Source organism: Eleutherodactylus coqui, chromosome 4 (genome assembly GCF_035609145.1).
Source record: "Eleutherodactylus coqui strain aEleCoq1 chromosome 4, aEleCoq1.hap1, whole genome shotgun sequence".
Classification (NCBI taxonomy): Eukaryota; Metazoa; Chordata; class Amphibia; order Anura; family Eleutherodactylidae; genus Eleutherodactylus; species Eleutherodactylus coqui.
Genome location: NC_089840.1, coordinates 265,789,142 through 265,805,587, shown reverse-complemented (window position 1 = coordinate 265,805,587; position 16,446 = coordinate 265,789,142). Strand labels below are relative to the sequence as shown.

Below are 16,446 nucleotides of genomic sequence, written 5' to 3'. Positions count from 1 at the left end.
TAATGTGGATGGGCCGGCCGGCACATGCGCAGTACAGATGGCACCGCGCCGTCGCTAAGCAATGACGCTAACTCCGCGATCCGTCTGCAGCTGTCACTGCGGGCGGGCCGCAGATCGAACAGCTTCCATTGACTTCAATGAAAGCTGTCCACGTGGAAATCGCGCATAAATAGGAATGCTGCGGTTTTCCCTCCGCGAGCGGAAAATTGCTGCTTATTTCTGCTTGTGGACATGGAAGAGCGTTTTTGCATAGCATGTCTATGGGTGGTATATGCTGCAGAATCCAGAGGCGGACGCCCGCTCCAAATTCCGCAATGCAAATACGCCCGTGTCATTGGGTCTTTTGCGCAGGTTCTCAGCTTCTGGATATAAACAAGAATGTTCAATTCTCTGACAGAATTCTTAAAACTGAGGGGAAATTGAAAAACAAAGTAAATAAAAGGTTACAGAACCCTTCATTCTAAAGTGATTAAGAGTTATTTATATTTGGCTGCTCTCACACCGATGTTAGGGTCAGTTCAGGGTTTTTGTCTCTCTGCTCCGTTTTTGGATGAGAAAAACTGAAATAAAACTGAAAAAAAAAACCTGATGCTTTTTTTCAGTTTTATTTCCATCGGATTTCAAAGGAACGGAAAGCAAAAGAAAGCTTCCATTTGCTTGTATTCTATCAGGTTTTTGTGGATGGAAAAATAGCGCAGTCTACCGTCCCAATAAAGCGGAAACCTGACAGAATGGAAGCAAGCGGAAGGCTTTCAGTTCTTGTTTTTTTTAACCCCATTGAAAAGAATCAGCGACAAAATGTATCAGTTTTTTTTCAGTTTGGTTTCAGTTTCTCTCCAAAAATGAAGCAAAGAGATGGAAACCGTGAACTGACCCTAACACCGGTGTGAAAGCAGCCTCAGACCTGCTATTACATGCTACCATGAATGAAGCTGCAATCAGTCCTGAGATACTTGATAAAATGTTTTAAATAAAATTATTGATTACATCATCATGTATTCTGTTTCTGACCTTTTATTCAGACGCCTTTGGTTAGGATGGGGCCTATAGAAATGTACAAGTGACAAGTGCAGTATGTGGTTATACCATCACATGGATCTGTATGTATGGGAACACAGTAGACTATGTGCTACAAGGCCTGTACTACTTATATACACTAGGGGGCAGCAGAGACCACACAAGCTCAGTCCCCAAAAAGTTATCCACTAAACTTTGCATTTCTTTCCAAACTTCGCTTTGCATTTCTCCTCTCCTCCCACTTATCGGATCGTCTGTGGACAAGGGACACTTTCACTTTTGGGGGAAGCACTTTGTACAGACAGAAAACATATAATGTAAGTAATAACCACGGAAAGAAAATGACGAGGACAGGTGGGCTGAATGTAACGAGATCCAATGTTCTGGCTGTCAGAAGGTGCAATGTTCTGATTGTGCTGATAGGATGCAATGCTCTGCCTGTGCATGCATGAGACGTAATGCTCTGCCTGTGTATGTATGAGATGTAATGCTCTGCCTGTGCATGCATGAGACGTAATGCTCTGCCTGTGTATGTATGAGACGTAATGCTCTGCCTGTGTATGCATGAGACGTAATGCTCTGCCTGTGTATGTATGAGACGTAATGCTCTGCCTGTGTATGTATGAGACGTAATGCTCTGCCTGTGTATGCATGAGACGTAATGCTCTGCCTGTGTATGCATGAGACGTAATGCTCTGCCTGTGTATGTATGAGACGTAATGCTCTGCCTGTGTATGTATGAGACGTAATGCTCTGCCTGTGTATGTATGAGACGTAATGCTCTGCCTGTGTATGTATGAGACGTAATGCTCTGCCTGTGTATGCATGAGACGTAATGCTCTGCCTGTGTATGCATGATATAGAATGCTCTGCCTGTGTATGCATGATATAGAATGCTCTGCCTGTGTATGCATGATATAGAATGCTCCGCCTGTGTATGTATGAGACGTAATGCTCTGCCTGTGTATGTATGATATAGAATGCTCTGCCTGTGTATGCATGATATAGAATGCTCCGCCTGTGTATGTATGAGACGTAATGCTCTGCCTGTGTATGTATGATATAGAATGCTCTGCCTGTGTATGCATGATATAGAATGCTCTGCTTGTGTATGTATGAGACGTAATGCTCTGCCTGTGTATGCATGAGACGTAATGCTCTGCCTGTGTATGTATGAGACGTAATGGTCTGCCTGTGTATACATGAGACGTAATGCTCTGCCTGTGTATGAATGAGACGTAATGCTCTGCCTGTGTATGAATGAGACGTAATGCTCTGCCTGTGTATGTATGAGACGTAATGCTCTGCCTGTGTATGCATGATATAGAATGCTCTGCCTGTGTATGTATGAGACGTAATGCTCTGCCTGTGTATGTATGAGACGTAATGCTCTGCCTGTGTATGCATGATATAGAATGCTCTGCCTGTGTATGTATGAGACGTAATGCTCTGCCTGTGTATGCATGAGACGTAATGCTCTGCCTGTGTATGCATGATATAGAATGCTCTGCCTGTGTATGCATGATATAGAATGCTCTGCTCGTGCAGATGTAAGATACTCTGCCTGTTTAGGTAGAAGATGCAATCAGTGCCAGCCTTATGTTAGATGGCACTGCATGCAGAATGTTTTTTGGGTTATTTTGGCGCCCCCATCCCCAGTAATGAGAAAATATATATATATGTTGCACTGATAGGCAGTCACAGCAAGATAGACGCATACCAACACCAGAAGAGCTCAGTGAATAAATACTTTAAAGTTGGTTTCACATCTGCATTGGGGATTGGCTTTCCTGCTGCTTTTGAGGAGCAGGAAAGGGGAATCCCAGCAGCCAAGCATTTCCATCACTAGACGGAACTGAACAGCGCTGAACGGACCCCATTGACTATCATGGGGTCCGTCCGCTTTACGCCCACCTGCCTGACATTTGGACAGAAGAAAAAGCGCTGGCGGAGGAGGTTCCGACACAGATGTGAAACCGGCCTAACAGAACCAACATAACATAAATACAGCACCAGAACCAGATTCGTAACATAAATACAGTATCCGAACCATGCTCAGTACATAGATACAACACTAGAAACAAGCTCGGTAGATAAATACTACAACAGAAACAAGCCCATACATAAATACTGCAATACAGCCAAGCTGATAACATAAATACAGCACCAGAACCAAGCACATAATGTAAATGCAGTACTAAAACCAAGCTCATAACATAAATATTAGCAGAACTAAGCAACTGTGTTGCAGGAGCCAAATGTGCTGACAGTGGTGTCTTGGAACACCAAAAAGAGGAGAAAGTGCCAGAAGAATGGTGATTTATATAGCTCCACAAGATATGGCCGCACTGAGGAAGAGAATCATCTGGCTAAGCAAACCTAAGGGCAACCATTGCCCCAAGCCTAAATCTGCCTGTGCCCAACTCTACAAGCTGGAGGCCAGTGCCTTGAGCAATAGCATAGGTTGCACATAGCTAAGGCCAGCCATGTTTGCAGTGCTCGTCTCGTATAGGTATGAGATGCTCTGTCATAAGTTGTGATTACTAGAAAATGTTCTGCAATGTTCTGCAGAGGCCACTAAGCTGCATAGCATGGGATCCTGAGCAATTGCCCAGTGTATGGGCTTCTTTTGTTCCACAGGTTGGTATGGCTGGTGCTGCTTTTTGGAAGTGCAACCTGCTCTACGGCCAACATACACCAATATGGGGTCATCTCATCCCCCAACTACCCCAAAACCTACCCCAACAACCAGGAGAGGACCTGGAATATTACCGTCAGCAAAGGCTTTCACATCTCACTAAAGTTCTTGGTGTTTGACCTGGAACCATCGGATGGCTGCACATATGATTATGTCAAGGTAAGGAACGTGTTTAGTGCATATGTATTGCTGGTATAAGTTATACATCTCCCTGTATATAATGATATGGACCATGCTGGTATAACCTGGGTATCTCCTGTATATAATTATAGATGTACAGCTGGTATAAGGTATACATACAATTGAGAACCTGGCTATTAGAAGTGGAAAGAAAGAACAAAGAACAATTCAGAAGGAAAGTAGAGGAGCAAGAGACACCGATCACAAACTAAAATGTTTCTACACAAAGGAAACAAACAAGGAGCATTGGAGCTCCTAACACAGGAAGAGAAATATGATATCATAGGCATCACAGACACTGGTGGGATGATGCACAAGGCTTGAAGGATACAAATTATTTAGGCTGCCTGTCTACGGCCGGTTTTTCACTGCGTTTCCCGCTGCAATAATCCGGCCGTGGGAAACGCAGTGAACGCTTTTCATAGACTACTATGGAAAGCGCAGCCCCGCTGTCCACGAGCGGAGAATTATAGCGATTCTCCGCTCGTGGGATTTAAATCACAGAATGCTGCGATTAGCCACGATCCTCCGCGGTGAGCCTATCGGTCAGATAGGCTCAGCGCGGAGAGCTGTCCGCTCTCCCCTGCTGCCCAGTGGCGGTTCCCACCGCGGAGATCTGCTGCGGGATATCGCTACGTCCGTGGACAGGAGGCATTATAAGAAAAAGACCTAAAAAAGGGGAGAAGGTGTTGTGTTGTATGTTAGTAAAGCATACATCTCCACTGAGATTCAAGCTTCAGAGCTGGTAGTTCTGCAGAAACTGTTTGGGTAAGAATACAAGGAGAGAACAACAGAAAGCTGGTATAATTTATACATCTCCCTCTATATAGTGATATGGACCATGCTGGTATAACCTAGGTATCTTCTGTATATAGTGATATGGACCATGCTGGTATAGCCTAGGTATCTTCTGTATATAGTGATATGGACCATGCTGGTGTAGCCTAGGTATCTTCTGTATATAGTGATATGGACCATGCTGGTATAGCCTAGGTATCTTCTGTATATAGTGATATGGACCATGCTGGTGTAGCCTAGGTATCTTCTGTATATAGTGATATGGACCATGCTGGTATAGCCTAGGTATCTTCTGTATATAGTGATATGGACCATGCTGGTGTAGCCTAGGTATCTTCTGTATATAGTGGTATGGACCATGCTGGTGTAGCCTAGGTATCTTCTGTATATAGTGATATGGACCATGCTGGTATAGCCTAGGTATCTTCTGTATATAGTGATATGGACCATGCTGGTATAGCCTAGGTATCTTCTGTATATAGTGATATGGACCATGCTGGTATAGCCTAGGTATCTTCTGTATATAGTGATATGGACCATGCTGGTATAGCCTAGGTATCTTCTGTATATAGTGATATGGACCATGCTGGTATAGCCTAGGTATCTTCTGTATATAGTGATATGGACCATGCTGGTATAGCCTAGGTATCTTCTGTATATAGTGATATGGACCATGCTGGTATAGCCTAGGTATCTTCTGTATATAGTGATATGGACCATGCTGGTATAGCCTAGGTATCTTCTGTATATAGTGATATGGACCATGCTGGTGTAGCCTAGGTATCTTCTGTATATAGTGATATGGACCATGCTGGTATAGCCTAGGTATCTTCTGTATATAGTGGTATGGACATGCACTAAGTCAGTATTCTTAGCCAGAATTGAAGTCTCCACAGTAATTAGGGTGTAATGTTGTGAATTACCCTCCACCCTCTATTAGCTGGTCTGCATTATTTGACTTTCAGGTATTTGATGACAACAGGGAAATGGGAACATTCTGTGGCCCCAAAAGGTCATGGTCTCACCCCGGGCATCGCAGCTTTATCTCACATGGGAACGAAATGAAAATTCAGTTTCTCTCAGATTTCTCCAATGAGGAAAATGGTTCGGCCGTCTTCTATAAAGGATTCCAAGCGTTCTACCGGACTGTTGGTAAGTATCGTACACACCACCACAGTGATAATAGAAGAACTGACACTTATTGGCTCTGCTTTTTTTTTCTAGTTTCTGGATAATCATATTTTTAAAAAATTTACTCATTGTAAAGTTGTGCATTTAAAGGGTTTTAACACACGTGATCTGTAGGAGAGCCATGTACAAAGAATTGCCCTGTTTATGGTCAGCTTTACATGTTCTTCCAGTGTTCCTCTCACATTTCGTATGTTCTATATCCACCTGTCCAGATGATGACGAGTGTGCCTCTCCCAATGACAACAGCCTCACATGGACCCAACCGTGCCAGCACATATGTCACAATTATATCGGAGGCTATTTCTGCTCCTGTCAGCTGGGATACGAGCTGCAGAGGGACAATCGGTCTTGTAAAGGTAAGGGAGGGGCCAAAACAGGTGCGTCACAGTGGGGAGGAGCCAAAAACTGGGGCGGGGTCGAACACAGCTTGATGCTCATTCGAGTAACGAGCACTATCGAGTACGCTAATACTCGAACGAGCATCAAGCTCGACAGAGTACGTTCGCTCAACTCTAATCGAGAGTCATTGGCTGTAGATCCTTATTCTAGAACAATCTTCTAGACGGAGTCTTTGTTCTTCATCTCTTCAGCACAGTGCACTAACCAGATGTTTACGGAGGAGTCTGGGTACATTTCCAGTCCAGGGTACCCCCAACCGTACCCGCCGGATCTCAACTGCACCTATAAGATACGGCTGGAGAAAGGGATGCATGTCTCACTGGAGTTCATTGAGATCTTTGACATTGATCATCATCCACAGGCTCAGTGCCCCTATGATACCTTGACGGTGATGCTTTTAAAATTTTTAAGGGAGGTGGCTCCTTAATAACCATGGTTCATGATTTTTGTGTCTACAGCCTTCTTTTTTCTTCTTCCTCCTCCTTCGTCCTTTTTCCATCTTCCTCTTTCATTTCATTCATTCTTCTTCTTCATTCTTCCTCAAATAATATACTTCATGGTTTTTGTGATTGTTTAGTTGTCTTCTATCTTCTTTTTCCTCCTACTTATTTTTTCTTCCTACTTATTCTTCTTTTTCCATATTCTCCTTCTTCTCTTCCTTCACCTTTTCCTTCTTCTTCATTAAATATGGTCATTGTTTTTGTGATTGTTTACATCCTTCTCTCTTCTTCCTTCTTCCTCGTTCTTTTTTCTCTTTATTCCTCCCCCTTCTTCTTCTTCTTCTTCCTCTTTCTTCTTTCTCCTCCTTACTCCTTCATATTCTTCTTCTTCTTTGTTCTTCTTTATTCTCCTCCTTCCTCGTTCTTCTGCCTCATTCTTTTTTCTCTTCCTTCTTCCTTCTCCACTTACTCCTTCTCCTTCTTCCTCACTCATCCTTCTTCATTCTTATTCTTCTTTTCTTTTCCTCCTTTCTTCTTCTTCCTTCTTCCTCTTTCTTCTTCATCCTCCTTTCTTTATTTATCCTCCTCCTCTTCCTTCTTCCTCCTGATTCTTGTTCTCCTGATAATCCTTCCTCCTTCTTCCTCTTCCTTCCTCCTCACCCTTTCGTATCCTCCTCTTCCTTCTGCTTCCTCCTCCTCCTTCTGCCTCCACCTCCTTCCTACTTCTTCTTCCTCTTTCCTCCTCCTTCTTCTTCATCCTTCATCCTCCTTCCTCTTCTTTCTTCCGTCTTTTTTCTTCATGATTTTCTTCCTTCATCTTCTTTGTTCATTTCCTTCCTCCTTTTTCTTCTTTCTTTTCCCTTCATCTTCTTGATTAATTGCCCTTCCAAAGAACAGGACCAAATACAGTATAGTTAGCATTGTGGCCTTAGCAGTCATGTGCCGCACTTACGGAGATCACTGCTACGGACCATCCCCTCCCTCAATACTGTTCTTATGATCTCACAAAAACAAAACAAAAGTATTTCGACAATCTCCACCCTTTCGTAAACCAAAGCAAATCATGCATATATATTAAGCTCCGCCTAATGACCTCAATTCCTATCTCTTCTCAGATATTTGAAGGCGATCAATTATTGCGGACTCTATGTGGGAAACGCGCCCCAAAAATCATCAAGACAAAGAGCCATGAAGTCGACATTGTATTCCAAACCGATGACTCTGGGGACAGCAGAGGCTGGAAGATATTCTACACATCAGAAGGTAAGAGGTGGTCTGCGGTCTCATTGAGACACGTCACATTTTGCGTTAAGTTGACATCTATGGGACGTTTCTTCGGAGATGACCTTGGTTTGTTTGTTTTTTCCAGCCATCCAGTGTCCAACGCCCACCACCCTAGACGAATTCTCCATCATTTCACCAAAGCAAGAAATATTCCGAATGCGAGATTACTTTGTACTGTCCTGCCGCACGGGATACAGGTTGATGGAGGTATCAGATGATGAATGCTTTTTAACCTTTCCCAGTTTAGATACCAAATGATGGCTTTCTGGTACCAAAAATAGGAGGTAAATAAAATGTAGAAGCCATATGGACTTACTGTATATACTTCAAACATTACAAAACCCTCTGTAAACCCAAATAACCAGAGCAGGAGAGGGCAGAAGGGGAGAGAAGCAGGGACTCTGTATTTTCATGAAGCCTGGGTGACTCTGTGACTAAATCATAGCTCCGTAGTTACTAAAAATGGTCGCTGCCAGTTAGCTACTTCCTGGACCCCATTATGAGAGAAAGAGGAGGTCAGGAGGATAACTGGCTGACATAAAGTACAGTTATAGGACAAGAGGTGTTCTCAGCGCAGATGAACTTTAATGCTGTCTCCCACAGGAGGGAAGAGAGCTGAGCGTCTTCACCGCTGTCTGCCAGAAAGATGGCACGTGGCACCGGCCTGTCCCCCGATGTGAAAGTAAGGCTGGGCATAATACAGTAAAACAGGTCTATAGAGAATATATAACCTGGGTTGTGTTATCCCATCATTGCTTGTACTCTGTGCAGTTGTGAGCTGTAAAGAACCAGACGTTTTGCGTAACGGCGGCCACATGTTCTTGACTGAACCAAACCGGGTGACGTACCAGTCCAAGATTGTCTACTCATGTAATGAACCCTACTACAAGATGGTGACCCAGACGGGGAGCGGTATGTATCCTACTGCTTCTGTTTACTGTATACACTATAAGTAATGTATCCAGTATGTACATAGTATAAGGGGTATACACTGACATGCCAAAAGTCCTGGGATGGCGGCATGTGAGTTGGTTATGAAGTGGCGCTCCACCGGTGACGTCTTGGGAACGCCCACACCTGTATAAGCTATGAGGTGTCATCTTGTCAATGAGGTTGCACACCGCCCAGCGTACTCATGGTAAGGCTACGTGAATCGCCACATATATATCCTGCAGATCGGTACTCTGTTCTTTACCTTCCATGGGATATGGGAGCAGAAGACCCACCAGAGAGCCTCTGTTTACACCAGAACCCCACACACAGTACTTCACCTGGGTTCGTAAGGTTGCTAACTGGAACCTAGAGGACTGAAAACATGCGTGTATACCGAAGAGTCATGGTACCAACTGTTTCAGTAAGGCTTCAGGTAAGGTTCATGTGTGGCACAGCCCCCATGAAGCTATGGGACCCCAGTTGTCAAAAAGGCACTGTACTGGCTGGTGGTGGTTCCATACCGGTGTGGAGTATGCTTTCCTGGCATGAGTTGGGTCCACTGCTTCGCCTAAACACGTCATTGACCGGTCACTACTTTGTGACTATTTGCAGCCCCTCATGAACTTCATGTCCACCCACAATGATGGGATATTCCAGCAGATAATGCACCATGCCATTGGGCCTAAGTTGTCCTGAATTGGTTCAAAGAGCATTCTGGAGAGTTCCTGTGAAGACTGCAGCCTGTGTGTTAACCTGACATGAGCCCAATCAAGGATTTATGGGAAGTGGTGTAGATGTCCATTCACCCCTTAGATCCTACACCTGCAAATATGATAGAGCTGTGGGGGGCTATCCAGACGGCTAAACATCCCTCCAGACGTCTTCCATCCACTTGTGGAATGGATGCCACATTGAGTTGCTGCACTTTGCTGGGTTAGAGGGATCTACATGATATTAGTTCCTGTCCCATGACTTTTGGCACGTTCCTGTATATAGTGATATGGACCATGCTGGTATAACCTGGGTATCTCCTGTATACAATTAGGTTGTATGGGCAATTAGAACACTGAAGGCTCATTTACACATGTGAGAAAATCACATGATTTCTATATAGTTATGCAGCGTAGTTTTATTAACCCATTGTGTTCAATGGGTTAAATTACAGGGGCGATTTTCCTCTTCGTACCGATAGTGCGAAATGGAAAACTGAAGCCGTTCATATTTTCGTGCTATCCACGTATGAGAACATGACTCGCAATGTGTAATGTCTTGTAAATCGCACAGCAGACGGACGGATTGCACGTGACTTTGGTCCATTGACAGGGCTAAAGCCGTGTGTAAATCTACTGCAGAGATTCACGGCTTAGCCGCGGTTTTTATAGGCGGAATCTGCATGGGAAAAAATGGTGTTAGTTTTCATACCTTTGTAATAATGTATTTCTTTAAATTATTTGGGTGATTTCCAGCTACTTTCACCTGCTTAGAAGATCGTCTGTGGAACGATGAGAATGGAGGCCAACAGATTCCAATATGTTTGCCAGGTACGTGATTTTGGCGAATTTCAAGGTTTTCCGAAACAACTGAATAATTAAGTGCCCACTGGGCCACCAGGGAGGTGTGCAATATCCTAAGGGCTTATTTACATGAGCTAAGCTCCGCCCAACCCCCTCTGGTTGCTGGCTGCAGACAAGGGGCAGGGAGGGGGCGAGTGCTTAGCTCCACTCCCTCCCCGCCCACTCCCCTTGCAAACAGCTGGAGGGAAGGAGAGAGGAGGTGAGCTAGGGAGAGAAGGGGAGGCAATGGCAGTGCAGCCTTACTGGGCCCGTGCTGTCCGAACGGGCGCACAAACATTAGATTTATGCGTCCGTTCACGCGTTTTTACGGCACCAGCGGGCGCACGTAAAAATGCCTATGCTCGTGGGAAAGAGTCGTAATACACATAGAGACTGACTTAAAATCAAACTATATTAAGAAAAAAAAATCATTAACCCTCTAGACACTAGGAATATAATTATTGACCTTTTAGACACAAGGGATATAGTTATTAACCCTCTAGACACCATGCATATAATTATTAACCCATGGGACACCATATAAATTATTATTAACCCACTAGACACCAAGGAAATAATTATAAGCAACAAGTCTTCAATTATTATGCAGCTCTACCAGGGACTTAAGGCCCATTTACACACACAGATATCTTTCAAAAGATTAAAAGATCAGCGATCGATTTGCATAAAGTACCAATAGGCACTAATTGCTATTAAAACCTCATAAGCTTTATTTGCATGCAGATGAGCTTCTGGGAGCTGTTGCTGTACGCAGCAGGAGGTCTGAGCTCTGTAATTAGCTCCATTGTTCAGCCACGGGCTCCCCATGGAGAATTCAGCACCATGGATAGCAGACACAGCTTGCCGTCCTGCTTATCAGCTGTTCTGCCTGCAGGGCTAACAACTGAAAACAGGTGATACAATCTTATCAGCTGTAATCAGCTCTTCCCCAGCAGAACACAGAATGCGGTCTTGCTTATCAGCTGTTCTGCCAGCAGGGTTGAGAACAGCTGTAACAATGTTATCAGCTGTAATCAGCTCTCCGCAGGCAGAACACAGCGTGCAGGTCCCGCTTATCGGCTGTTCTGCTGAACAACGGTTTTCAAGCAGAACTGAAAACTGTCATTCGGCTGAACAGTGAAGGATGCGCACATTTAGGCACAACGATTATCGCTCAAAAGATTTGCTTAATCATTGTGTCTAAATGGGACTCTATTTGCCCACTAAATACCGGAGATACATTTATCAGCTCAGCATCAAGTGATATAATTACAAATGTGCCAACCCGAGAGCAGATATACCATAGTTGTTAAGGCCCATTTACACACACAGATATCTTTCAAAAGATTGAAAGAACAGCCATCATTTAGCATAAAGTACTAATAGGCACTAATTGCTATTAGAACTTTATTAGCTTAATTTGCATGCATATGAGCTTCTGGGAGCTGTTACAGAGCTCAGCAGAAGGTCTGAGCTCTGTAATTAGCTCTATTGATCAGCCATGGGCTCCCCCTTGAGAATTCAGCACCATGGACAGCAGACACAGCTTGTCGTCCTGCTTATCAGCTATTCTGCCAGCTGAAAACTGAGAAGAGCTCTAACAACATTATCAGCTGTAATCAGCTCTCCACGGGCAAAGCACAGCGTGCAGTCCTGCTTATCAGCTGTTCAAGCAGAACTGAAAACCGTCATTCGGCCGAACAGTGAAAGATGGGCACATTTAGACACAATGATTATCGCTCAAAAGATGTTTTTTGGTGTGAATTTTGAGCGATAATTGTTGTGTCTAAATGGGCTTTAAAGGGCTACTAGGCACCAGGGACATAGCTATTAACCAGCTAGATACAAGAAATTAAGTTATAGTTATTAATTAACCTGACAGAAAGGATATAACTATTATATAGCAGAATATTAAGACAGAACACAACTGCTAGACCACAGGGATACCATTACTAACCTCCTAGAAGGCAGGGACTGAACTGCTAGACAAAAAGGTTATCATTACTTACCTCCAAGACAGCTGGGAAAGAAATACTAGATAGTAGGGATATCATTATTGATACGGCTGGCAGGTGTGGACCCACTGTGCCAACTTACCAGTTAGGCGGTGGTCCAGGACCGGTGAGGTTAGCAGCTGATCACGGTGGACAGAGATGTTGGAGCGCGATGCTGCAAGTCCGTCCGATCCGCGAGTAGGAGAGACACAAGGAATACCTAGTGCAGCATCCAAGGAGTGGGCCCACAGCCGAGGAGACAGCGGGGTAGAGAAAGGCTTTGTCATGGGGTTCTACCATTTCCTCCCCTAGGGGTAGTTTGGGACCCGACCATGTTACTGCTGGAGGAGATCACAGGGATAGTAACCGGGGGCTACCTGTAGTCCAATTGTCACTCATGACGCCACCGTTCCGTCCTCTGCAGTGGATCTCCCAGATGTAATAAAGTAGTCCAAACGCAAGCTATTTTCTGAATGAGAACCAGGATTGGTCGATTCTGTTTGTTTACTTCCTCTTGCAATTATATCCAAATAAACAGTCTTTGTACAGAAACAGATTACCGTGGTGCAGCAGGGAGGATTCTGGGGGCATTTGTATAATCCACAGTCCAAGTTATCTGTGAGATTTCTCTCCTGGCAAACTCTCTCTCTCTATCTCTGGGACATACACTCACGTTCCTCTTGCTTAGTAGCGGGTTTACATTGCTCCGGATGCATGCGGTACCTGTGCTGTATACCCACGCATTTCCATCATGTCCAGGCATTCACTCTTTTGACAAATGGGGGCCATAGGTAGTCTCTTTGCAGGGCTAGGCCCTGGTAGGAACAGACGACCACCTCTCGGACTCTTCAATGTCTCCTATCTCTGACCCTCTTTTTCTGACTTGTTCTCCCCTTTTCTGCCTTCTTCAGCCTTGTTATGACTTGTTCTCCCTTTTTCTCCATTCTTCTGCCTCCTTTGCATTCTGGCAAACACATATATATATAACACTATCGCGTGACCACAAATGATACACACATAACATTACATTTTCCAGACATTAACCCATTCATACCTGCAGACATCCAATACACATAAATCAATGCACTCCACAAACAGGACACTGATAAGACATTGACACGAGACAGACATGGAACATCCTGGAGGGGCCCCACTAACTCTGGGCCTCTATACTAGTATAGGCAAAGGCTGATGTCCTCTGACGAGCTACAGGAGATTGGGGTCTAGCCCTAAACTAAAACAGGGTTGGAGGAAAAGCCCTGCCTAGAAGCTGGGCAATCGCTCTGACAAGAACAGCCCTGCGTTCTTAAGCTGGGGTCTGTCTATTCCTAGCAGGGCACAGAAAAGGTGAACCGAAAACTAAACGCACACACAGAGAACAATAAGGGTAAACAGAAGGGACTGACCACAGAGATAACTACAATACAGGATGGCACTAGGAAATATGGGAGAAGTACAAGACGTAGAGCAAGAAAGCATATGGAAATAGGAACCTGACTGGGTAGCAGTAGCAAGATACACCAGCACTAAGGCAATGAGACCAAGATCCCAGCTCAGCTAAATAGGAAGCTGCTGCCTGATGCTTTGCAGGTGAACTGGCACACTGCAAAGATTAACCCCTCCACTGCTTGAAAGAAATGTACAGAAGTTCAGGTTGCCATTGAAACTGGAGGACACCTACGTCTGCCGGAAATAAACGGAGCAGGTAGTTGTAGATGGCTGGGACTGAACTGCTAGACAACAAGGTTATTATTACTAACCTCCAAGACAGCTGGAACATAAATAATAGATAGTAGGGATATTATTACTAACCTACAAGACAGCTGGCACAGAACTGCTAGACAGCAGGGACATCATAACTAACCTAGACAGCTGCTACAGAATTACTAGAAAACAGGGATATCATTAGCTTTCTAGGTGGCAGAGACAGAACTGCTAGACAGCAAGGATATCATTACTAACCTTACACACTGCAGGGACAGAACTACTAGACAGCAAGTATATCATTAAAATCCCTAGACAGCTGGAACAGAACTGCTAGACAACAGGAATATGATTACTAACCTGCTAGACAGCCAGGGCAGAACTGCCCTACAGCAGGAATACCATTACCAACCTCCCGGACAGCTGGGAGAGAATTACTAGACAATAGAGATATCACTGCTAACCACCTACACAGCAAGGACAGAACTACTAGACATCAAGGATATTACTACTAACCTCCTAGATAGCAGGGAGAGAATGACTAGACAGCAAGAATTTCATTACTAGCCTCCTAGGTGGCAGGGACAGAACTGTTAGACAGCAGGAATATCATTACTAACCTCCTAGACAGCTGGGGCACAACTGCTAGACAGCAGGAATATCATTACTAACCTCCTAGACAGCTGGGGCACAACTGTTATACAGCAGGAATATCATTACTAACCTCCTAGACAGCAGGGACAGAACTTCTAGACAACAGGGATATCATTACTAACCACCTGGACAGCAGGGACAAAACAGCTAGATAGCAATGATACCATCACTAACATCCTAGATTGCAGGGATGCTATCACTAACCTGTTAAACACCAGGGATATACTTATTATCCCGCTGGACACCAGATATATAATTATTAACCATCATAATACCAGAGCTGTAATAACTAATCTAATAAAATTATTAACCCATTAGACACCATGCACAAAGTAAAGAACTCGGAAAGCTGTGATTCCTTTCACCATACATTATAGACTAAACCTTGTTTCACCTGCTTGTTTCATCTTGCACCCTCAGTGTGTGGACAACCCCAGAATCCTGTAAGCAGTATTAGTCGTATCATCAGTGGCAAGAACGCTGAAAATGGGAACTTCCCTTGGCAAGCGTTGCTGAACACGAGCCCAGGGCGAGCAGGTGGCGTCCTAATTGACGAGAAATGGCTTCTTACCGCCGCTCACGTTCTAAAACCGGAAGGGAGCACAAGGCAGCTGCAGGCCCATAACTTACATGTGTTTCTCGGTGACGTTGATGTGGAAAACCTTAGAAGAAATGGCCTTGCCAGGGTGAAGGCGTACCACGTCCACCCAGATTACTCTCCGGAGAACCATGATCACGACATCGCTCTGATCCAACTGGAGAATCCAGTGACAATGAACAGCAACGTGTCTCCCATATGTCTCCCCGAAAGCAGCGAGGCGTCTCTATACGAGGCCAGTAGGGTGGGCTACGTCAGTGGGTTTGGAATCACGGAAGAAAACATAATGACCGACCATCTCCACTACGTATTGTTGCCCGTCATTGGGAGAGATAAATGCCAGAAGCAGTTAACCAAACAGCAGGTCGATGAGAAAACCAGAAAACAGAAGTTCACCGAAAACATGTTCTGCGCCGGGTACACCGAAGACGAGAATCTGTCGAAGGACTCGTGTCAAGGAGACAGCGGAGGAGCATTTGCTGTCAAAGGCAAAGAGAAATGGGTGGCCACAGGCCTTGTGTCGTGGGGTATTAAGTGTGGTCGCGGTTATGGGTATTACACCAAAGTCGCCAGTTACATTGATTGGATTAGAAGCCACATTAACAGATGATAGAAGTAGGAGTCCATGTACCATTAGCTATAGGTCCTGTAACCGCCAACGATCTATGGAAAATCCTTATAATCGCTTGGAAAAGATGCTTCACATTGACCCTTGTATCATACAATTGTATCACATTGCAACACAATAAACGGACGGACTATAACATCATATTGTCATTGCTTCCTGGGCTCCGGAGTGCGGGGGTGTTTTTGTACATTTTGTACTATTTTTACTTTCTCTTGGATCAAAATCAGCCCCCTGTGGGCTGCAACCCCGAGACGTCTCTCTAACACCTGGATTGTGGAGCCGGGAGTATTATCTAAAGCTATCGTGGATTTTGGGTGCCGATGGCTTCTTTATGCAGAGAAGTCCACTGGGCACCAGGTGAGTCATTACTCACTT

At 44.5% G+C, this 16,446-nt stretch overlaps 1 protein-coding gene across 1 annotated transcript; it reads left to right on the top strand.

The window, feature by feature from the left end:
- The first annotated feature begins 1,209 nt into the window (after nt 1-1,209).
- C1R (complement C1r) lies at nt 1,210-16,207 on the top strand. Its single transcript, XM_066601241.1, has 11 exons — nt 1,210-1,334; nt 3,658-3,874; nt 5,659-5,845; nt 6,097-6,240; nt 6,475-6,671; nt 7,839-7,986; nt 8,093-8,214; nt 8,611-8,689; nt 8,779-8,919; nt 10,407-10,481; nt 15,266-16,207. Coding segments are annotated over exons 1-11 (2,100 nt in total). The 5' UTR covers nt 1,210-1,332; the 3' UTR covers nt 16,054-16,207.
- The last annotated feature ends 239 nt before the right edge of the window (nt 16,208-16,446 follow it).